The sequence below is a fragment of the Triturus cristatus genome, chromosome 4_1, assembly GCF_964204655.1.
Source record: "Triturus cristatus chromosome 4_1, aTriCri1.1, whole genome shotgun sequence".
In the NCBI taxonomy this organism is placed as follows: domain Eukaryota; kingdom Metazoa; phylum Chordata; class Amphibia; order Caudata; family Salamandridae; genus Triturus; species Triturus cristatus.
The window spans coordinates 1,207,790,657-1,207,814,366 of NC_140585.1; the positions used below are offsets into that span (position 1 = coordinate 1,207,790,657).

At 49.1% G+C, this 23,710-nt stretch overlaps 1 protein-coding gene across 2 annotated transcripts in view; it reads left to right on the forward strand.

Moving 5' to 3' along the window:
• The window catches only part of DIP2B (DIP2 acetate--CoA ligase B (putative)), a 768,291-nt gene that overhangs the window by 600,777 nt on the left and 143,804 nt on the right, over positions 1-23,710 (forward strand). For both annotated transcript variants that reach the window (XM_085654541.1, XM_085654539.1), the window contains exon 30: positions 13,728-13,858. In XM_085654541.1, the coding sequence (XP_085510667.1) occupies positions 13,728-13,858 (131 nt within the window). The remainder of the gene's footprint in view (positions 1-13,727; positions 13,859-23,710) is intronic.

Consider the following 23,710-nt stretch of genomic DNA (forward strand, 5'->3'; position numbering starts at 1 on the left):
CGCCGGTGTATTCAGCTGTGTAGCCTTGGACCGTGTCATGTATGTGCATGTAACTTGCATTATCGAGGTAACTATTAGCGGCGATACTACGTGTCTCTCGGATCTCTTTCAAGTGCCTGCCGTCCTTTTTCCCCAGCAACCCCCCCTACCAGAGGAGACAATCTGAGGGATAGCCCCGGGCGCCACAAACTCTAGCTACGCCTCTGGGTCTCACACACTCAATAACTGAACTCTAGGCCAATGGTTTATATATAAAAAATATATGCTTGTTTTATTTTAGAACCAACAATTGGATTTAAAATATACTTTCTCAGAATGAGATGCTTTATATAAAGACTTTTGCAATATGCAATTGACTTTTGTAAACAGTTACAAGTGGTTGCAATAGGCAACACTATTTTAAACACAATAATGCATTAAGTTTAATGGAAGTTTCATGTTATTTGCCACAGATTAGTTTTAGGATTACTTTTGGAATTCCAGGACTGGATCCTAGATTCAGTCCAGGGTCAGTACTTGGAATCAAGTGATAAAAGTCGACTTAATTACTGTGATGATTTTTAGACAATATTTGCTATTTTAAAAGTTGACACTTAGAAAAAATTTCATAGAAAACAGTCAATGATTCCCTATGGCAGAAAATTCAAGTTACAGGTATAGTATGTTCTCGTTACTTTTGTAATCCAGTAGTGGGTGCCTAGACTCAGTACTGGGACCTTTATCCAAAACAGGTAAGTAATTACGTTTTCAGAAATTATACAGTTTTTAAAGAATATTTGAAGTTTGCAGAAATTGACAGAAGAAAATTGGGTTACTGGTAAGTACAGTTGTAAGTAGTTTTCAGAGTCAGTGCTGGGCACCAAGATCCAGCACTGGGAGCTCACCTAAGAGCAGGTGAGTATTTTCGTTTTCGTTACTCGGCTGATTTTTGGTGAATATTTTTAATTTTGAAAAGTCCAAATTTCAGGAAAAAGCCAGTCAATGTTACCCTATGAAGAAAATTGAGTTATCGGTTTAAAGGTAAGTTCTCGACTGGCAGAGTTGAGGTTCTGGGCATAGACTCAGGGGTCCCCCCGGGTCAGGTAGGTACAGTTGGTTCACTCCCAGCGGCACTAGGGCGGCCGGGTGCAGAGAGAGTTAGGCCCTATGTTATCCTATGAGGGATAGGGGGGCCTTGGTTGGCGGCTGCTGACTAGCAGGCCACGTGGCTGTGGGAGCTGGGCTCCTGGTCACTTACTCAGGGCAAGTGGGGAAGTAGATAGGTGTAGAGGTTGCACTGCCAGGGCCACTCGGGCGGCTGGGTGCAGGGTGCTTTTGAGCCTTTAATCGCTCAATTGATTTCAATGGGAAATCTCCGGTTTAGAAAAAGACTGCAAGCTCGGGGACGAGGATTCTTCAGGTGCCACCACCACTTCGAGAGGTAAGTTGGGTAGTTGGAGGATAGGTAGGTACCCCGGGATTGGGCACAGGGGGCCGCGGGGCGCCGGGTGCAGGGGTGCCTTTTGGTGTCGGGAAATCTTATCTTCTGTTGATCGCGGTTGGGGGGGCACCTTGTTCTGAGGCTGCAAGCTTCTTCTGGGGTGTCGGGGGAGGTCCTTGGGTGCCGGACTCGGGGTCACAGTCGCCGTGGGGTCGTCCTCGTGGTCTATGTTCACTCCGGCACAGGCCAGACTTGGCTGGTGCAGAGTGTGCTGGGTTCGTGGTTCCGGGCTGCTGCCAGGGATTGGAAGTAGATTTTGAGTAGAGCCTCTACTCATGGGAGTCCCAGGGACTTAGAGTCAAAAGGTAGCCAGGTCCTCCGGGGTTTGTGAGGTTGCTGGCCACAAGAGGTGCCGGGTTGGAGCAGGAGCAGGTTCGAGGGTCGACAGGCCGGTAGGGCTGGGGCCAAAGCAGTTTGTGTCTTCCTCTTCTTAGCAGCTGCAGGGCAGGTCTTCTTTCTTCTAGCTCTTTTTCGGATTTTTGGAATCTGGAATCTGGGGAAGGAAGGTTCAGGGTGCCCCTAAATACTAGATTTAGGGGCGTTACAGGTAGGTGAAGGGCAGGGACCAATGGGTCCCTGTCCTGGGGTGGGTACACCCCCTATCCTTCCTCTCTCCTGTGGGAGGGGGGCAGTAGCCTAGTCCTGATAGGGTAGGGCTTCCCATCTTCAAGATGGCGAGAGCCCGGAAATGTGCTTCACCTCGCCTCCCTCACCTGAGGGGTGGGGTTGGCAGGCTGGCACATCCCCTGTCCCTATTTGGGGTTTCCGGCCAAGCTTCCCGCCAGAGTAGGGGGTTGCAGTGGCCTGGGGAAGCTCACAGAGGCGGCATGCCTTTGAAGCTTCCCCCTGCCCATCCCTGGGGAGGAGATTTAGCACCTCGCCCAGGATGTGCATTGTTGCAGGCCCAGGAGAGCAGGGGCTCTCCTACCCAGGGGTCCAGCAACATGTCTGCTGTGTGGCAGCCTCAGAACAGACGTGGATTGTAGGTTAGGTTTTAGGGGGCATCTCTAAGATGCCCTCTGTGGTGCTTGGTACATTAAATCCCACACTGGCATCAGTGTGGGTTTAATGTGCTGAGAAGTTTGATACCAAACTTCTCAGTCTTCAGTGTTGCCATTATTGTGCTGTGGAGTTCGTGTTTGACAAGCTCTCAGCACCATGTACTCTTAAATGGCAGCACTGCACTTACAGTGCCCAGGTGTGGACCTGGGTACGGTAGGGGCACAGGGCTCCTGCTCCTGTGTCCACACCATTGGCATAGGGCACCCAGCTAGAGGGGTGGCTGATATATGCCATGGCAGTGTAGGTGATGGGCATGCCACACAAGGATGTGTGCCATGTCGACTTTTTGTCTTACACCCAGCCTGCAAGGGCAGTGTGTGTGTGTAAGGGTACAGGGCCTCTAAGGGTGGCACAATGAGTGCTGCAGCCCTTAGAGGCCTTCCCTGGTCACAAGGCCCTGGGTACCTAGGGTACCATTTACCAGGGGCTGACAATTTGGGTTTTGTGTGTTTAGGGAAGGAACATAGGCCCTGGGCACCTGATTGACAGGAGTCCAGGGCACACTCAGTCAAAGTACATTCAGCAATTCAGCAAAAAGTGGGGGCATACCATGCAAGAAAGATGGCAGTTTCTCACAGGGGCTACCTGGGACTCCTTACTCTTTTCTTTAAGGGGTTCACTATCTTTCTTCTGGGGAGGCTTTGTGACCCCTTTCTTTTGGTCACCCCCAGTGGACGTCCTAGGTACCCTTGTTTTGACCCAGTGGTTTGCCTTCTTTCCCAACTCTTGGGGAGAAAGTGGACCTAGGTCTTCCAGAAACTGATGCAACTTTTCATCAATGCAGTTACTTAATATGTGTTCCTTCATAAATAGGTTGTAAATTCCATTAAAGTCATGCACATTGTTTCCAGTTAACCAGCCACCCAGTGTCTTTACTGAGTAGTCTGCAAAATCAATCCAGGACTGGTTCTGGGTTTTGTGAGCCCCCCTGAATCTAATTCTATACTCCTCAGTGGTGAGTCCAAATCCCTCAATCAGAGTTCTCTTCATGAGGTCATAAGACCCAGCATCTGACCCAGAGAGGGTCAGTAGTCTGTCTCTGCAGTTACCAGAGAATAGTTCCCGAAGGAGTGCCCCCCAGAAAGTCTTCTTCACCCTCCAGGCTTCACAAGCCCTCTCAAAGGCTGTAAACCACTTGGTGATATCATCACCGTCCTCATATTGGGACAATCCCTTTGGGGATTTTAGCATCATAAGATTGCTCTGTGTCCTTATTATTTGTATTACTGCCACCATTGATGGGTGCTAAACCCATCTCCTTTCTTTCTTTTTCTAGAGCCAGGAGTCTGGGCTCTAGAGCCAATCTTTTGGCCAGCCTTGCTAAAAGGCTGTCCTCCTCATTGAGGCTGCCCTCAATGTCCTCACTGGGACCTGTACCACCTGTGTGGCTTCTAGGTCCCCATGGGTTGTTTCTTGGAGTTAAGGGTCTGGAGACCCTTTCCTCCCTAGGGATTATTGGGGGTGCACATCAAGTCAAAGAGCATCAGTAGTCTGGCAACAAAAATAAACAAGCATTGGCATAGCCAATAGGTCTGTCCTTTGGGACCTTATAAGTATTTAGTTATTCAGCACAATATCCTTGGTTCAACAACATCAACTGTTGCATGGATAAACACTTATAAGGTCCCAAAGGCAAGACCTATTGGCTATGCCAATGCTTGTTGGTTGTTTCCCCCGGTGCTGCAGATTCAGAAGCGATGCAGGGCCCTAATGCAATGTACTTCAACGTAAGGAGTGTTTATTCTGTGTGCTTGTTTTTCTGCAGCAAAGTTTTGCAATCTTTCATTTTGATAACCTTTGTTAAATTTGCCATTATTCGTGATTTACCTTTGCAAATGCTGTCTCCACACTGCAAAAGAGAGGAATTTTGACTGCATAGCAAGATCCGCTTCCCTCTAGTCGGACACAGCCAGCCCAAGATGGAATAGATTCCGTACACAGGATACATACAGATGTTTCCCAGCAAGCCTACCTGCTGCAGAGCTCTTCTACATACAAAAGGAAAACGTATGCAGTTTTTTTCTCTGTAAGTGTACATTTGGCACTACATTTCTACGTGCATTAGCGTTACGTGGAAGAAAAAGATACGTTGTCTGCAAAGTATAGTTTATGCAGAACTATTTTTTCAGTATTAAATAAGGGCATTTGTGATATAAATTCACACATTTCATGGTTTATACAGGATGAGGCAAAGATTTATACTTTGTAACCTTCATAGACCTATGCGAAGGCTGCAGAATTGCAGCAGACCCCTATTCAAAATATATCCAAGGCAGAAAGCACGTATTAGCCCCATCAGAAATATAAATGAAGAGGTCCCTGATGACGGTTGTGATGTCATTAATCACAACGGTATGTTTTATAACACACACTGAATAGACCATGATGTCTAAACATCAGGTGGGGGGCATTTCACCGAAAGGGTCATTAATAATGGACTCCGTTATCATTTGGTTACAACAGTTTTATACAAGAAGCCTGATGCCATTAGCGACTCAGTCTATTGGGTGCTTTATTAGCAGATCAGTTAATTTCAAGCTGTTCTTTTGTTATTTGCATGCTAGCAGCGCCATCAAGCAGTCGGAAGGTTACAACATCAAGTTAATGTGTGGCCGAGTCCGTTCATCGCGAGTAGAATGATAGAGATCGTATCGGATTCGAGTCCAAATACACAAATAGAAATAACAGAACAAGACAGCAAATGTGAAAGCAGGGGCGCGCGTGCGCCGGCAAACACGTGAGTGATGCGCGCGCTGCAGCGCCAAAAGTAAAAGTAATCATGCTCCAGATGGTGCTGAAAGCTGTGCACGTTCACGCTCGCGTGAACGCAAGCTTTAGGCCAGCAAAAGCCAGTGGGTAGCACTTTGAAAACCCACTTACCAAATGTCTCGCCTGAGGCAGCGCATGAGCTGGCTCAGGCAAGACCTAAAAAGGGGGGGTGGGGGTTTACTGCAACAGAAACCCACTGTTCGAGGCATATGAGCTGCAGATTATACACTGTGCATAGATCGCCATCTGGTGTTGGGCGCCGGATGTTTGCAGTTTGTTTTTGTTCTTGGACAGTCTTTGGAAGTCACGAGTTCGGTGACTCCTCCTTCGGTCCGTACTGGCATGGGCTTCGGCTCCATCCTCAGATTGTTTTTTTTCCGCCATCGGGCTCGGATGTGATACTTTGTGCTCCGGCTTCGAACCTTTCCAGTTCGACCTTCGATGAAAAATCCTCGTCCATCGAGATTCTTTAGACGAAATCGGCTTCTTCATCTCTCTCTTCGGCACTTCGTCGATTCCAGGCATCAGCAGCGGCCTTCGGGCCTATCTCGACTCCGGTCTCGGCCAATGGAAAGGACTCCCTTCAAGAAGTGCCCAAAATGTGGGTCTAAATTTCCCCACACCGATCTCCATCAGGTGTGCAACCTCTGCCTCTGTCCCGAACACGAGGCCCGAGACTGCCCCGCCTGCAAGTCTTTTCGATCGAAAAAGACTATTCGGGATCGACGAGCTCGACGCACCATGGGGCACTCATCGACCTCGGCTCCACCTGACCTCTTCAGGGAAGACACCGGAGCTTCGGGACAGCAGCACACCAAACGGGAGGACGATGTCGTCAGCGCTTCCGAGGCCGACGACTCTGACGTGGAGGAGATCACACCGGCGCAGAGGGTCGTGAGTACTCTACCCCCTCCCGCGCCCATACCAAAAGAGACTCCGGTTACCCCTTCACCTCCGGGCCTAGGGAAAACCAAGCATACCGCTTCCATCACCCCACCTTCGGGCCCGGTGAAAAAGCATCACAAGTCTCCTGGCGGCTCGGGCTCGAGCCAGCCTCCTAGCGGCGCCGAAAAACACCCTTCGGCACCGAAGAAAACCACACCAAGCTCCGTGCCGAAGCCGTCGGTGTCGAAACCTGGCCTCTTGGTGCCGACCAAACATAAACCCCTCGGCACCGACGCTTCCGTGTCGAAGCCTGCCTCGGCGTCGAACAAAAAATCGGAGGCCCCGAGAAAGCATGGCGCGGATAAACCAACGAAGCCGTCGGTTCCGAAAACATCGGCACCGATAGAGGAATCGGTGCCGGAGGAGCTTTTCACACCAGATCCTCTTCAAAAGACTTTAACAAAGGATCCAAAGACTGGACATTTAACTTTGTCTTCCAAGAAAAGACATTTAGACAAGCCAACTCCTCCTCCACCGCCAAAACGGAAGTACTCTGCCACATCCCCATTCAGAGTACCCTCCCCACCACCTCCACCTCCTCCACTCCCTCCATCTCCGCCCCCACCTTCTCCACCCTTGCCTCATCGCTCTCCAACCCCGTCTCCAGACCCTGATGACCAAGGGGATCCATACTATGATCCACCAGATGCCCCGCAGGACCCCACTCCTCCGGGAACACCAGACCCATGGGAGGATTATCACAATCCAGATGTCCCAGATGTGCCTCAGGATGATCTTTATCCATCCAGGCCATCTCCATCAGAGGACTCCCTGGGGTTCCACCACCTCTTACAACGGGCGGCACATTATCATGGGGTGGAGTTACACAGTGATCCAGTTGAGGAAGACTTCCTACTTGACACCTTTGACATAGCAGATAAATCCACCGCTATATTACCCATGCTTAAAGGGGTGACCAAACATGCAACAGAGGTTTTCAAAGACCCCGTCAGGGCTAGGGTCTTAAACCCCAGAATAGAAAAGAAATACAAGGCAGCCCCCACAGATCCTGCCTATATTAAAGGACCTGCACCCCTAGACTCATTAGTGGTATCCACAGCTAGGAAGCGCTCCAACTCTCAGTCATCTGGTGAGGCTCCACCACCCGATAAGGAGTCCAAGCTCTTAGACGCGTCAGGCAAACGCACTGCCTCGCAAGCTGCCAATATGTGGCGCATCGCCAACACGCAGGCGCTGCTGGCGCGGTACGACAGAGCGCACTATGATGAGCTGGAGGCTCTCATGCAACATCTCCCAGAGAAATATAAACATAAGGCTCATGATCTGATACAAGAGGAAAAGATTATTACCAACACCTCTATCAAATGTGCACTTGACGCAGCAGACACAGCTTCCAGGGCTATAAACACCAGTGTTCTGCTTCGCCGCCACGCCTGGCTCAGGATCTCAGGCTTTAAACCAGAGGTCCAAGCATCTATATTGAACCACCCTTTTGACCAACAACACTTATTTGGCCCAAAAGTAGACGAAGCCCTGGAAAAAATGAAGAAGGATACAGATACGGCGCAGTCTATGGGAGCACTAGACGCGCCTTTCGCCGTTCCTCCTTTCGAGGCTCTGGCAGAGGTTACTCTTCCGATAACGCCTCCACGTCCTATAAGTCCCCTCCTCAGAATACCTTCACAAAGGGCTATCAAAGAGGTGGATATCGAGGAAACAATAATAAAGGCAGGGGCAAAACCAACACCGCCCGTTCTGCCACACCGCCCACATAATGACTTTCCCCCGCTCCCCCCAGACCATTCCACTCCGGTCGGGGGCAGACTACAAGACTTCCTTCAAACCTGGGAGACCATAACATCAGACAAATGGATGACCCAAATTATTCGGTCAGGGTACTGTCTCGAACTAACTTCTACCCCCCCAAATATTCCACCCAGACACCGTGTGATGTCACAAGAACATACCACACTTCTGAAACAAGAGGTACTCTCCCTCCTGCAAAAACAAGCTATAGAGCAGGTCCCTGTCAATCAGCAAACTTTAGGGGTCTACTCTCTGTACTTTCTGATACCAAAGAAAGACAAGACCCTACGGCCCATTCTAGACCTCCGGCCTCTAAATGCATATATCCATTCAGACCATTTTCACATGGTAACTCTCCAACAAGTTCTCCCACTCCTCTGTCAGGACGACTTTCTCACTACACTGGATTTGAAAGATGCATACTTTCATATTCCAATACACCCTGCTCACAGAAAGTACCTCAGATTTGTGGTGGACGGCCAACATTATCAGTTCAAGGTTCTCCCCTTCGGGGTCACAACCAAATGCCTGGCAGTAGTGGCGGCACACCTCAGAAGACAGAACATTCACGTCTTCCCCTACCTGGACGACTGGCTCATAAAAGCCGCGTCCTACCACCAGTGTGTGCAGCATACAAACACTACCATCCAACTACTCCACCAGCTAGGCTTCACGGTGAACCACCAAAAGTCCCACTTGATACCGTCACACACAAAGCAATACCTCGGTGCCACTATAGACACCTCAAAGCTATAGCCTATCCCAACCCAACCAGAATCGCAAGCATACAAGCCTTGCGCCAAAGGTTCCTCCTTCAGCACTCTCTCCCAGCAAGAGTGTTCATGAAACTAATAGGAATTTGAATTTAAATTTGAATTTAAAATTATTATAAAGCGCACGTTCACCGGCGGTTTCATGGCGCTGCAACTAACAGGAATCAGGGCGATGGAAGCCGAAGCTGAGTTAAAGGGAAACAGAACTGCTAATGGGCTAGTTAAAAATTTTTGTTAACAAGTGAGCTTTGAGCTGTTTTCGGAATTGCGGATAAAGAGTTAAGGCTCTGAGCTCGAGAGGCAGGGAGTTCCAGAAGAGTGGAGCAAGGGTCGCAAATTTCGATCCTCCCCATTTCTTCCTCCGGAACCGCGGAATTTTGAGAAGGTATTGAGTGGATGAGCGCAGGTCCCTAGAGGGAACATAAGGAATGATCTCAGATGAAATAAAAGCCGGGGCCGTGCCCATTCGTGCTTGGTGGGTGATGGAAGCCAGCTTAAACTGGACCCGCGCGCGGACAGGGAGCCAGTGTAGGGACTTAAGGAGGGGAGTGACGTGGTGAGACTTTGGTAATTTAAACACCAGGCGCGCCGCCTGGTTTTGGATCAGCTGCAGACGCCTTAAGCTATATGCAGGTATACTTGCATATAAGGCGTTGCCGTAATCCAGGCGGGAGATGACCATTGCCAAGGTGATCAGTTTTAGGGCGTCAAAAGAAAAAAAACAAAAAAAAAACGGGACACCTTGCGTATAGTGCGCAGTGAAAGAAAAGAAGAAGAAACCACAGAACTAATCTGGGAGTGAAGGGTGAGTTGAGAATTGAGATTAATGCCTAAAGTTTTTACTGAGGTAGAGGGGACCGGTGGAGAGCCAAGAGAAGGGGGCCAAAACAAGGAGGACCAGGGGCTGGATGCGCCACCCGTCAACACCAGTTCAGTCTTGTCTGGGTTGAGTTTCAGATGGTTGTGGTTCATCCAGTCTCTGATATGAATCATGATAGATTGGAAGTTGAGAACAGAGGCGGGGGAAGAAGACAGATTAAAGACAAGTTGGAGGTCATCCGCATAATTAAATACGGTGACCTCCATTTGCTGCAGTGAGAAAATAAGAGGGGCGATGTAAAGATTAAACAAGAGAGGTGAAAGGGAGGAGCCTTGGGGGACCCCGCACTGAACTTTCCGAAAGTCCGCAGAAAAATCACCCAGGCGAACTGCCTGGGTGCGGTCCCTCAGGAAGGAGGATAACCATACCAGCGCGGTGCCCCCGATCCCCGCCGCCCTGGCACGGGAAAGCAAGATGGTATGATCAACCGTGTCAAAGGCGGCTGAGAGATCGAGGAGGACCAGGGCCTGGGTCTGGTTAGTGTCCATTCCCTCCCTGAGGTTGTCCAGGACCGAAAGGACTACGGACTCCGTAGAGTGATGAGGGATGATGGCATCTTGCATCTTCATAGTGCCTCATGCAAGACTTCACATGCGTCCACTCCAAGAGTGCCTAGCACGCCAGTGGAACCAGGCCAGGGACAGCTGACGAATCTGGTGTTGGTGGACGGTCGCACCCATCGCTCTCTGCAGTGGTGGAACACCACAAACCTTTCCAAAGGGCGACCGTTCCTGGACCCGGTTCCTCAGGTGATTCTAACAACAGACGCATCGCTCTCCGGCTGGGGAGCGCACCTATTACACCTCACAGTACAAGGTGTATGGATGCCACAACAAAGGTTACTCCACATCAACCATCTGGAGTTATTGGTGATCTTTCTAGCCCTGAAATCGTTTCAGAAACAAATCTCAGCCAAGGCAGTCCTCATTCGCACAGACAATATGACTGCAATGTATTATATTCAAAAACAGGGGGGGACACACTCTCCCCAGCTCTCTCGCTTAGCACAGAGCATATGGAGATGGGCAATCCCACAAAAAATCTTTCTCCTGGCACAACATGTCCCAGGTATACAAAACACCATGGCAGATCTGCTCAGCAGACAAACGCAGCAAATGCACGAATGGGAACTGCATCCACAAGTTCTTCACCCATTCTTTCACAAGTGGGGGCATCCTCAGATAGACCTCTTCGCCACCCACGAAAACAAAAAATGCCCAAGCTTCGCCGCCAGATACCCACACCCATTGTCCAAAGGCAATGCGATATGGATGAACTGGTCAGGCAAATTTGCATACGCCTTTCCACCTCTCCCGCTAATTCCATTAGTGGTAAGGAAGCTACAACAGCACTCCCTCACACTCATTCTGGTAGCTCCAACATGAGCCAGGCAGCCGTGGTACACCACACTACTACAGCTCTCGGTGGTGCCACATCAAAAACTGCACCTGTCCCCATGCCTCCTAACCCAGAACCATGGAGAAATCAGGCACCCGGACCCAGCTCAGCTCAACCTTGCGATCTGGCTCCTGAAATCTTAGAATTTGGATACCTTAACCTTCCCCCTGATTGCATGAACATTATCAAGGAAGCTAGACGTCCTACCACTCGAGCATGCTATGCCGCAAAGTGGAAGAGATTTGTTGTTTACTGCCGTAACAATACAATCGACCCTTAAGATGTATCCATACAGCACATCATATGCTATCTGCTCCATCTTCAAAGGTGTAACCTGGCGTACTCATCCATCCGTCTACACCTAGCAGCAATTGCTGCTTACCTGCAAAACAGACAGCATTTATCACTTTTCAGAGTGCCTGCTATTAAAGCTTTCATGGAAGGCCTTAAAAGAGTAATTCCGCCCAGGGCACCACCCTCACCTGTGTGGAATCTAAACGTAGTTCTTACAAGGCTAATGGGTCCGCCTTTCGAACCAATGCATAAATGTGAGTTACAGTTCCTCACTTGGAAAACAGCTTTCCTCGTAGCTATCACTTCCCTTAGCGTTCACTATACAAGAACCCTTTTTACAAATACATCACAGCAAGGTGATACTTCGCACAAATCCAAAATTTCTGCCCAAGTTCATTTCCCCCTTCCATCTTAATCAATCGGTGGAATTACCGTTTTTTTTCTCGCAACCTCAATCTGTTGCGGAAAGGGCTCTACATACACTTGATGTTTAAAGGGCTTTACTGTACTACATACAAAGAACGCAACCTTTCAGAAAGACTAAACAGTTGTTTTGTCTCCTTCTCTCCACCGCATAAAGGCAACCCCATCTCAAAATCAGGGATAGCTAGGTGGATTGTAAAGTGTATACAAATTTGCTATCACAAAGCAAAAAGAACATTATCTGTTCCACCTAAAGCCCACTCTACAAGAAAGATGGGGGCTTCTATGGCTTTTCTAGGGAACATACCCTTAGATGACATCTGCAAAGCAGCCACATGGTCAACACCGCACACCTTCACAAAACATTACTGTGTAGACGTGCACTCCAAACAACAAGCTAGTGTGGGCCAGGCTGTACTAAAGACACTGTTTCAAACCACTGCAACGGATACCGGTGGTCGCCGCTAGGGTTAGGTACTGCTATATAATCTATGCACAGTGTATAATCTGCAGCTCATATGCCTCGAACGGAATATGCTACTTACCAGTATGCATCTGTTCTTGGCATGTAGAGCTGCAGATCTATACACGCCCACCCGCCTCCCCGGCTACCTGTATCCGTTCCAGTCTATCTTATTTAGATACAACACACATGGGTTTCTTTACTATTATCACTACGCTCCATCTTTTCCCTGCTGGCGAAAAACAATCTGAGGATGGAGCCGAAGCCCATGCGCAGTACGGACCGAAGGAGGAGTCACCGAACTCGTGACTTCCAAAGACTGTCCAAGAACAAAAACAAACTGCAAACATCCGGGCCCAACACCAGATGGCTATCTATGCACAGTGTATAGATCTGCAGCTCTACATGCCAAGAACAGATGCATACTGGTAAGTAGCATATTCCTTCTCACAGGTGCCAATTGATTTTGAAAAACACAGCAGTTTAGCTTCCTTGCACTCCGGTGGTGGCTGTGCTGTATGTCCGTGTCTCCTGATTGCATTTTTAAGTGGCCCATTTGGGAGCTGTTGGTTCCGGCTGCTTAACACGCCTATTGTGACAGTTGTGCTTTGACTCAGGCCAACATTACCCTCAGTCTTAATGATAATCCCTTAACTATTATGGGATTAAAACTTTATTGACATTTGGCACTTGACCCATGTTGATTATATTACAGTTGTATATATGAACAGTGTCTATTATTGATGATACGTGTATTATGTTCTCATTGTATCACTGAATGAGCACCTCTTCACCTCACTAAAATGTATTGTTTAGATTCATTTATGATTTGCAATTTTGGACAATAAAGTCTGTAAAATAAGAAAAACATTCTGTGTTTTTTTTTATTTACCATAGAGACTACTGTTCCTGTTAATACATATAAATACTGAACTACTGCTCTGGTTTAGATGCAAACAATGTCTGCAATATTGGATGTCTGAAGAAGAGATGACATTAAAAAAAAGCTTGTGTTTTGGCTTATTGGTGTATTTTGAAAGACTCCATGTAGAGGTTAAATGTGACAAGGGACTAGATTGAACCTTTGGGAATATGGTGTTGTCTCTGCGTGGTGTCTGCTCTTGGTAGATTTTCCACAATTTGAACGTGGGAGAAAGTGATGTGAAAGTATGGGGTTGACTCAGGTACTGTATCAGTTCTCATTGGGTAATGGTGTAGCTATCAAACTTCCATCAACAGGTTTTTACTGAGAAATGTGCGGGCCATGTATGTAAAGGAGTGCATAGAAGGGTGTGCATACATAGTACAGACTGTGTGGGCACAGTGATCTTCAGTTCTGCCGCCTAGTGGGCAGCAGTTTTAAGTTTGTCATATCTGCAGAAAGCTTGTTAAGTGTTTGTTCGATACATTGCAGAGTGATGGGCTTTTTTATCCAGTGACAACATATTCTCTTATTTGTCTTGCGTGATCCAGATGTCCCATGCAGCAGTGAATGCAGTTTGCAGAGCAATAAAGCTGCAGTGTGAGCTGTACTCGTCCCGGCAGATAGCGATTTGCTTGGATCCTTACTGCGGGCTCGGCTTTGCACTCTGGTGCCTTTGCAGGTATGAATTGCAAACTCTACTGGTGTATGTGAACTATCGATTAGCAATGTTTCCTAGTGCAACACTTCAGAGCTACAGTAGAAGGTGGAGCAAGGGATCTACATCAGCTGTCCCCTAAAGTAACACACTCTAGCAACACCTCTGAAATATGTTCCAATACGAGATGTTTCCTGCACAGTCCCAACACATGAGTAACACTTGTCAACACCTTTTCTGTAAAGAACTGCTTGTAATTCCTATACTTCTTTATTTCAAAGATCAAACATCCAAATAGGTTTCCACCCCAGCATCCCCTTCCTGTATCGATCAAAACCATCAATTGCTTGCTCCTAGTCACCACAGAACCTTTCCAAATGTCCATTGTTAATAAAAATGAGCATTCCACTTTGTCCTGATCACACTTGTGCACAAATTGCCTTGCAGAAATCACTATGTTCAAGGCATGTGTGGTTGTAGAAACTCATGATTTGCATACTTCTGCCATCTAGTGTTGCGTCCACATGTGTGTGAGTTGTTTTTCTTCGAAGAAGTCTTTTGAGTCACGAGGTAGAGTGACTCCTCCTCTTGGTCGTAATACACATGGGCATCAGCTACACTGTTAGATTGTTTCCTTCTGCCGTCTGGTTCAGATGTTTGTTTCTTTGTTCCATTGTAGCCTCTGTCACGGTTTGCCTTTTGGTTCACAAGCCCATTACCTTTGTCAGTATTGTTTTCAATAGTGTCTTCTCATTTGCATGTCTAGTTACCTCTACTTCGATTCAGTTCACTACCACCGCAGCCCTCGCTGGGCCTTGCCCTTTGGGACCTCCTTCAAACTCCATCACAGTCTTTAAAGAATGCTCAACTGGTGATGCAATGAACGCTCTTCCGTTGCCACACGAAGTATCCCCACACTGGCCAACACTTGGTCTGTAACCTGTGTTTGTCACCCTGAAAAAAGGGAAGCGGATTGTGCTGCCTGCAAATCTGTCTGCTTGAAGAAAACTCTTCTGGACCGTCACGTACAACGCCTGGAAATGTTGTGCAGAATCATCAATGACAATCCAGACATCTTCGGTGAAGAACATGCAGAGGAGAAAGAAGGCCACCTTCAACAGTCTGCTGCGGAGGAAGAGGCTTTTTCCATTGAGGGCAGTTCCGACTCTGACCTCAAAGTCAATCTGGAAATGAAGGACGTCACACCGGCTCAGCTAACTGCGAGTATGCTATCCCCTGCCCCATATGTCATCCAAATCTTTCCAGGAGATGCACTTCTCCTGTGGATCCACAGTCAGAGGCCCTCGGTCTACTACTGTCTTCCTGTCATGGTCAACATTGATTAATTGGTTCAGACACCCCGCCATCCGGCTCAAACCAATCCTACGTTTTCGGCCATGAGTACTTTGGCCCCAGACCAACAGCCAGAGCCTAGTCAACCATCGATGCCAGCCGTCGTCATCTACGTCCTCCTCGTTGGCGTCAAGTGGAGCTTCGATGCCAAAGCCGAAATCTAGTTCAGAGCCGAAATCTTCAAAGCCAAGCTCCTAGTCCTGTCCAACATGTCACTGAAGCCAATCCTACATAGACAAGAACAGTTGGACGTGAAACAAAAGCAGATCAACATCAACCCCCACACCAGATGTATCCTTGCAAAAGATTCCACTCAAACGCCTCCACCACCACCTAAATGGAGGCTAACTTTTCAAGGCATGGACATGCCAGTTCCTCCCAAACTCAGGATGAAAGGGGACAAGGCCAGCAGCCCTTACCCCTTCCACCAGCCTCTCCACCTCCACCACCAGCTTCACCTTCCTCACCACAGTCTGTGGAACATCCATTGGACATTTCACCTCAAGGGTCTCCTCAATCAAATAATGCTGAGTATGGGGGACACATCATAGATTTGGGCACCACCAAAAGATGACTGCTGTGATGCCTATGATGCTGATGCCCAGGGGAACTCAGATCTGGACTTCTATCCTGCTTGCTCCTCTCCTCCTGATGACGCTACCTCTTATCAGGAGGTCATAGCCAGAGCTGCTGCATTCCACAACTTGGAATTACATAAAGAGCTTCTAGAGGAGGACTTCCTCTTTGAGCGCACACACAGGGCTACACAATATCTTCCAATATTAAAGGGCATGCCACGACACACAGCAGATATATTTAAGGATCCTATTAAGGCTAGGGCCATACCACCCAGAATTGATTAAAAAAAAAAAATACAAGCCCTTCCCCATCTGATTCCCATATACATTAGATTTCAGTTATCACCAGACTCCCTAATCACTACCACTGCTCGTGGGTGTGGCCACTCCCAGGCAACTGGGGATACCCTGCCTCCTGATAAGGAGTGTAAATGTATCAATGCTGCAGAGAACAGTTGCAGCGTAAGCGGCTAATCATTGGTGCATCATCAACTCTCAGGGTCTACTACTGCATTACGACCACGCCTACTATGATGAAATGGAGGATCTCCAATATCTCTCAGAAGAGCATAAGAAACATGGGCAAGAACTTGTTGCAGAGGGCAAACTCATATCTAACACCGCTATACGCTGTGAATTAGACGCTATTGACACCGCAGCTAGGGGGGTTAATACCAGCATCTTCCTCCGGCACCATGCATGACTTCGAATTTCTGGTTTTAAACCAGAAGTACAAAAAAAGTCAATAATATGCCATTTGACTAGGAAGATCTCTTTGGGTCTCAAGTAGATGCCACATTAGAGAGGATCAAAAACGATACTGAGACAACAAAAGCAATGGGGACCCTTCAGACACCTACTCCATGGGTACTTTTCGTTGTCCCAGTTACCGTGGGACCTCAAAGGCGACTTCCTCAGACGCCTCCTCCTTCTGTCAACGTCAACAATGCCAAAATACCTCCCCAAGGGGCTACTACTGTGGTTCCTACAGATGCAACAGTGCCAAGGGTAGCGGTAAGGGTACCTCCCCACGTAGAGGAACACAATGCACCGAACAATGACTTCCCTCTCCTACCCTGCTCATATAACACATGTCGGGGGTCGATTACAGGCTTTTCTACCCACATGGCAAACAATTTCATCAGACCTGTGGGTGTGAAACATTATCCAACATGACTATTGTCCACCTCGCACTCACAGGCTATCACTGGAACCTCAAATATTGCTCAAACATGAAGTCTAGGCTCCTCTTCTCAAAGGAGCTATGGAGCCAGTCCTTCCTCAACACCAAGGCTCAGGGGTATACTCTCTGTTCGAGGCATGTGGGCTGCTGAATTCATATCTGTGCATAGATCGCCGCCTAGTGTTGGGTCCGGATGTTTGTACGTTGTTGTCCTGGAAGAGTCTTCGAAGTATCCTGGGATAGGTGACTCCTCCCCTGGACTACAGTGCGCATGGGCATCCTCTCCATCCTCAGATTGTTTTTTTCCGCCATTGGGTTCGAATGTGCTATCTTGACTCAAGTTAGGAAAATCTTTTTTCAGGCCAAAAGGCCTTTAGTTCGCGTCGGTACTGTTCTCGATCGGTATCGATAGTATCTTTGTTAGTTTACTAACTTCCAGAACAAACTTTCGCATCTTACCCGACCGTCGATTCGACATCAACGATGGAATCGAGGACACCATTCAAGAGGTGTCCGGTATGCAATGCGAAATATCCCCACGTCGACGTCCATCCGGTGTGCAACAAATGCCTTTCACCGGATCACGACGAATCTACATGCATGGCCTGTGCCAGATTTCGATCCAAGAAGACTCTACGGAATCGACGAGCGGCGAGACTCGAGGCGCAGCAAACGGCACCGGCCCCGGCCGACATCTTCAACGCCGAGACCGAAGATGTCGAAGAAGTGGAGAACCTACCCTCCAGTCCCGTTTCCGAACATGGCTCCGGATCGGAAGACGTCGACGAAACACTCTTTCGCAGAGATGAAGACGACACCGAGGTAGGAGACTACAATGAGGCCTTAGGGGCCGAAGAGAGTAGCTCCGGTGACGAGCAAGGCCTACCCGTTCAGACTGAAGAAAGCCCAGTGCAACAGTCTATGGCTCCGGTCGAGGGATCGCCTTCGGGCCTTACCCAAGACCTATCCCGCAGTTCTTCGGGCCCGGCCTCGGACATTCAGCGGCAGCCATTAATGCCCAAAACGGCTGGTTTCCCTTCTTCGAAACCGAAAGCTGTATTGGTTCAATTGAAACCGAAACCGAAAGTGGCGCTGGTCGGATCGAGGCCCTCCACACCTTCGACGCCAGCAAAACACATCGGCACCGAGCGCACCAAACGAGACTTCGGTGCCGAACTCGAAGCGGCCGACGTCGGAGTCGACATAAGGAAGAAGGCCTTCGGTACCACCAAACCTGCTCGGCTCCCGGCACCGACGCAATCGACTCCGACCCCAAAGGTCAAACAGCCTGCTGCGTCTCACACCGCTTCCACGGCGACACCAAAGCCACACTCATCGAAGAAGTCGACGGCCATTCCCGCCCCTCGACTCGATGACCCACCGGCGCCGAAAAAATCCACGACCGCCTCAACAGAACCGGTCGGTGCAAAAGACTCGAGGGCGCTCCAGACGCGACCCATTGCTGCGCAAAGCACCAAAAAGAAAATGGTCCTCCAGGACACGTCGGGCTCCGAACCAATTAAAGCTCCAGCAGCCTCTTCGACACCAGCCAACATTACTTTTGGCCTGCCACCATCCACGGCCCCAAAACTGTTCCAAATCAGGACACGGGTGACCCATACCACGATCACGCCTGCCGAACGCTCTGCGGAGACGTCTCCATCGCATCTAATCGACGCCGACACCGGCAGGATGATTATCCACAAACGGAAAATAACTTCGGAGCCGGCTTTGGACTCCTTCAGGATTCCACTTAAAAGAAAGCTGCCTGTGGCTTCAGAACCAGTTCTTTACGAACCTTTCCACTCACCCTACCAGGATCCACAATCCTTCTCTCCCACACACTCCGACACGGATGCGTTGGTGGACTACATGGGTGACCAAGTCCCCTACCCCGGAGACATGGACCCTGACGGCCAACAGGACCCTGATCAAACTTGGGATGACCCTGTGGACCCAGGTGCACCTATGGATGCACAAGACCCGCAACTCTATGGAGCAAAAACATCTCCCACAGAGGACACGGCAGCGTTCAACGCTCTAATTGAGCGTGCTGCGGCCAATCATGGGGTGCAACTTCACTCGGACACCGTCGAGGACGACTTTCTTATGGATACTTTTGCATCCTCAGAAAGGAATATAAAAACTCTACCCATGTTGAAGGGTGTCCTCAAACCAGCAAAGGACATCTTCAAGGAACCCACCAGGGCAAGAGTGATGAACCCCAGGATCGACAAGAAATACAGATCAGCGCCTGGGGACCCTACTTACATCAGAGGCCAATTACCTCTGGATTCCATTGTCGTTGCGAATGCTCGCAAGAGGGCACACTCACAAACAACAGGTGACGCTCCTCCCCCGGACAAAGAGTCCAAGGTGTTAGAGACCTCTGGCAAACGGGTTGCCGCCCAGGCAGCCAACATATGGCGCATTGCCAATACTCAAGCACTCCTCGCTCGCTACGATAGAGCGCACTACGACACATTAGAGCAACTAATCCAACATCTCCCTGACCAATACAGAGAAGGTGCAGAGATCCTCATCAGGGAGGGACAGCTCCTCACAAACGCATCCATCAAGTGTGCGCTGGATGCCGCAGACACAGCTGCCAGGGCCAAAAACACTAGCGTCATGCTGCGACGACATGCCTGGTTACGAATCTCTGGATTCAAACCTGAGGTGCAAAACAACATACTCAACCAGCCTGTCAACCCCGACTATTTATTCGGCCCGGAGGTTGACACCACCCTAGAGAAAATAAAGAAGGACACGGACACTGCAAAGTCCATGGGGGCTCTCCAGACTCAGTCCTTTCGGAGCGGCTTCTTTCGTCGCCCCGGAAATAGAGGAGTAGGTAGAGGACAGGGGTCACAGCAAACATACAACAAGGGCAATACACAAACCACCTACGATAAAAACACCCGGGGTGGATATCGTGGCTCCAGTACAAAGGGCAGAGGACGCGGCTACGGCAACACCAGGTCCTCCCCCAAGAACAAGCAGTGACGCCCTCTCCCTTCCTCCCGACCACATAACACCTGTCGGGGGAAGGCTACAAAGGTTCCTGTCCACGTGGACCTCCATCACCACGGACAGGTGGGTCAAAGATATTGTCAAATACGGTTATTGTCTAGAACTAACCTCCACTCCACCCACAATACCTCCAAAAAACCGTCCTATGTCCTCAGAGCACTTAACGCTCTTACAGCAGGAGGTGCAAAGTATGCTTCTAAAAGGCGCAATAGAGGTCGTACCCGTCCACGAGCAAGGTACGGGGGTGTACGCCCTGTACTTTTTAATACCGAAAAAGGACGGGTCACTCAGACCTATATTAGACCGGAGACCCCTAAACAGATACATTCTTTCCGAGCATTTTCACATGCTCACTCTACAGCAAGTCCTCCCGCTGCTCAAGCAGGGAGACTTTCTAGCCACACTGGACCTCAAGGATGCGTATTTCCACATACCCATTCACCCCTCACACAAAAAATACCTCAGGTTCACTGTTCAAGGGCAGCACTACCAATTCAAAGTCCTTCCCTTCGGCGTGACAACGGCACCAAGGGTGTTTACAAAGTGCCTAGCTACTGTGGCGGCACATCTACGGAGGCAGCACATACACGTCTACCCTTACCTGGACGACTGGCTCGTTCAAGCGAAGTCAGCCCAGCAATGTGCCAGCCACATGTCCCGCACCATTCACCTCCTTCACAGTCTGGGGTTCTCACTGAATTACCCAAAATCCCATCTACAGCCCGCACACGTACAACAGTACCTAGGTGCGACTATAGACACTCTGGCGGCCACAGCTCAGCCAAATTTGGTGAGAATCAACAGCATGCAAATGCTGATTTCCAAGTTCAAACCACAACACTCCCTTCCCGCGCGAGTGTTCATGCAGTTGATAGGCATGATGGCCTCCTGCATCTTCATAGTCCCCCACGCGAGACTACATATGCGCCCGCTTCAGGAGTGCTTAGCACGTCAGTGGAATCAGGCTCAAGGACAGTTGAAAGACCTAGTGTTGGTGAGCGGTCGGGCATACAACTCTCTGCATTGGTGGAATCCACAAAACCTTTGCAAGGGCCGACCGTTCCAAGAGCCTGTCCCACAGATAATACTGACGGCGGACGCGTCTCTCCAGGGATGGGGAGCTCATGTACTCCATTACACAGTGCAGGGACTATGGACACAACAACAAAAGAAGATGCACATCAACCTTCTAGAGCTGATGGCAATCTTCCTCGCTATGAAAGCATTCAAAGTACACTTGTGCAACAAAGTCGTGTTGATCCGGACAGACAACATGACTGCCATGTACTACATACAGAAGCAGGGAGGAACACACTCTCCACAGTTGTCTCATCTGGCTCAGAGCATGTGGAAGTGGGCCATTCAAAGGAACATGTTCCTCATGGCAGAACACCTCCCCGGCAAAGACAACCAGGTGGCGGATCTGCTCAGCAGACACAGCCACCAGATGCACGAGTGGGAGTTACACCCATCAGTACTCCAACCGTACTTCCAGCCGTGGGGTCATCCAGAGATAGACCTATTCGCGACAAGCGAAAACGCAAAATGCCAAAGCTTTGCCGCCAGGTTCCCACATCCGCAGTCGCAGGGCAATGCGATATGGATGAACTGGTCCGGCAGATTTGCGTACGCTTTTCCCCCAGCACCACTGATACCGCTGGTGGCACGCAAACTGCGTCAACACTCACTGACGCTCGTCCTGGTTGCTCCAACGTGGGCACGCCAGCCGTGGTACACCACCTTTCTCGAACTTTCCGTGGTGCCCCATCAAAGGCTGCGGGTCAAACCCGAGCATTTGACGCAGAACCATGGAGAGATTCAGCACCCAGATCCACAACAGCTGAACCTGGCAATCTGGCTCCTGAAGTCCTAGAGTTTGGCTACCTAAACCTGCCACCTGACTGTATGGACATCATTAAGGAGGCCAGGAGACCCACTACCAGAGCTTGCTATGCAGCAAAATGGAAGAGGTTCGTCATTTATTGCAATAATAATGACATTAACCCGCTAGACACATCCATCCAAAACATTATTTGTTACCTATTACACCTATACCGATGCAATCTGGCGTACACCTCTATACGTGTCCATTTGACCGCAATATCAGCCTATCTGCAGACCAGGCAGCACCTCTCTCTATTCAGAATGCCTGCCATCAAAGCATTCTTGGAAGGACTCAAACGAGTCATTCCACCAAGCCACCCACCGGCTCCGATGTGGAACCTCAACTTGGTCCTCACACGCCTGATGGGTCCACCCTTTGAACCTCTACACTCATGCGAGATTCAATTCCTTACCTGGAAAGTAGCTTTCCTAGTAGCGATCACTTCTTTGAGAAGAGTTAGTGAACTCCAGGCACTAACCGTTCAAGAGCCATTTATACAGGTTCACGCCAACAGGGTCGTACTACGTACCAACCCCAAATTCATGCCAAAGGTGGTATCGCAGTTCCACATGAATCAAACCATTGAACTGCCCGTTTTCTTCCAAAACCCACAAACTGTCGCAGAAAGGGCACGCCATACACTAGATGTCAAAAGGGCCCTCATGTATTTTATCGACAGGACCAAACCCTTTAGGAAAACACAACAACTTTTCGTTGCCTTTGCCCCACACCACAAAGGTAACGCTATCTCCAAAGCAGGAATAGCCAGATGGATCGTTAAATGTATTCAAATTTGCTATCAAAAGGCTAAACGCATTTTAACGATTCCCCCACGAGCCCACTCAACACGTAAGTTAGGGGCCTCAATGGCTTTCCTAGGAAACATTCCTTTGGATGACATATGTAGAGCAGCCACCTGGTCCACTACACATACATTTACCAAACACTATTGTGTAGATGTGCAATCAAAACAGCAGGCAGCTGTAGGACAGGCTGTTCTCAAAACTCTTTTCAGACCGCTGCAGCTGGCACTGGTAGCCGCCGCTAATAAGAGGGCACTGCTATATATTCTATGCACAGATATGAATTCAGCAGCCCACATGCCTCGAACTGAATATGCTACTTACCAGTATGCATCTGTTCTTGGCATGTAGGGCTGCTGACATTCATATCGCCCTCCCTCCTCCCCGGCGCCTGTAGCAACTGCAGCTCTCAGAATTACTGTAAGCATGGTCATCACTTTCTATATCTAGTCCATCACTGCCACAATGGCGAAAAACAATCTGAGGATGGAGAGGATGCCCATGCGCACTGTAGTCCAGGGGAGGAGTCACCTATCCCAGGATACTTCGAAGACTCTTCCAGAACAACAACGTGCAAACATCCAGACCCAACACTAGGCGGCGATCTATGCACAGATATGAATGTCAGCAGCCCTACATGCCAAGAACAGATGCATACTGGTAAGTAGCATATTCAATACTTCTTAATACCCAAAAAGGACTGTTCTTGATGGCAATCCTAGATCCCAGGCCACTAAATGAGTACATCCTGTTAGAACATTTCTACATGGTCACCTTGCAAGATGTGATCCCACTTCTCCAACAGGGCAACTTCATGACTACACCTGATCTAACGGACGCCTATTTTCACATACCAATACACGCTGCTCACCGCAGATACTGCAGGTCTGTGGTGGGCGGCAAACATTACCAGGTCAAAGTCCTCCCTTTTGGGGTGACTATTGCACCCCAGGTATTCACCACATGCCACCACAGTGGTAGCAGCCTATCTACGCAGACAAAAAGTCCACATATTTCCATATCTGGACGATTGGCTTATCT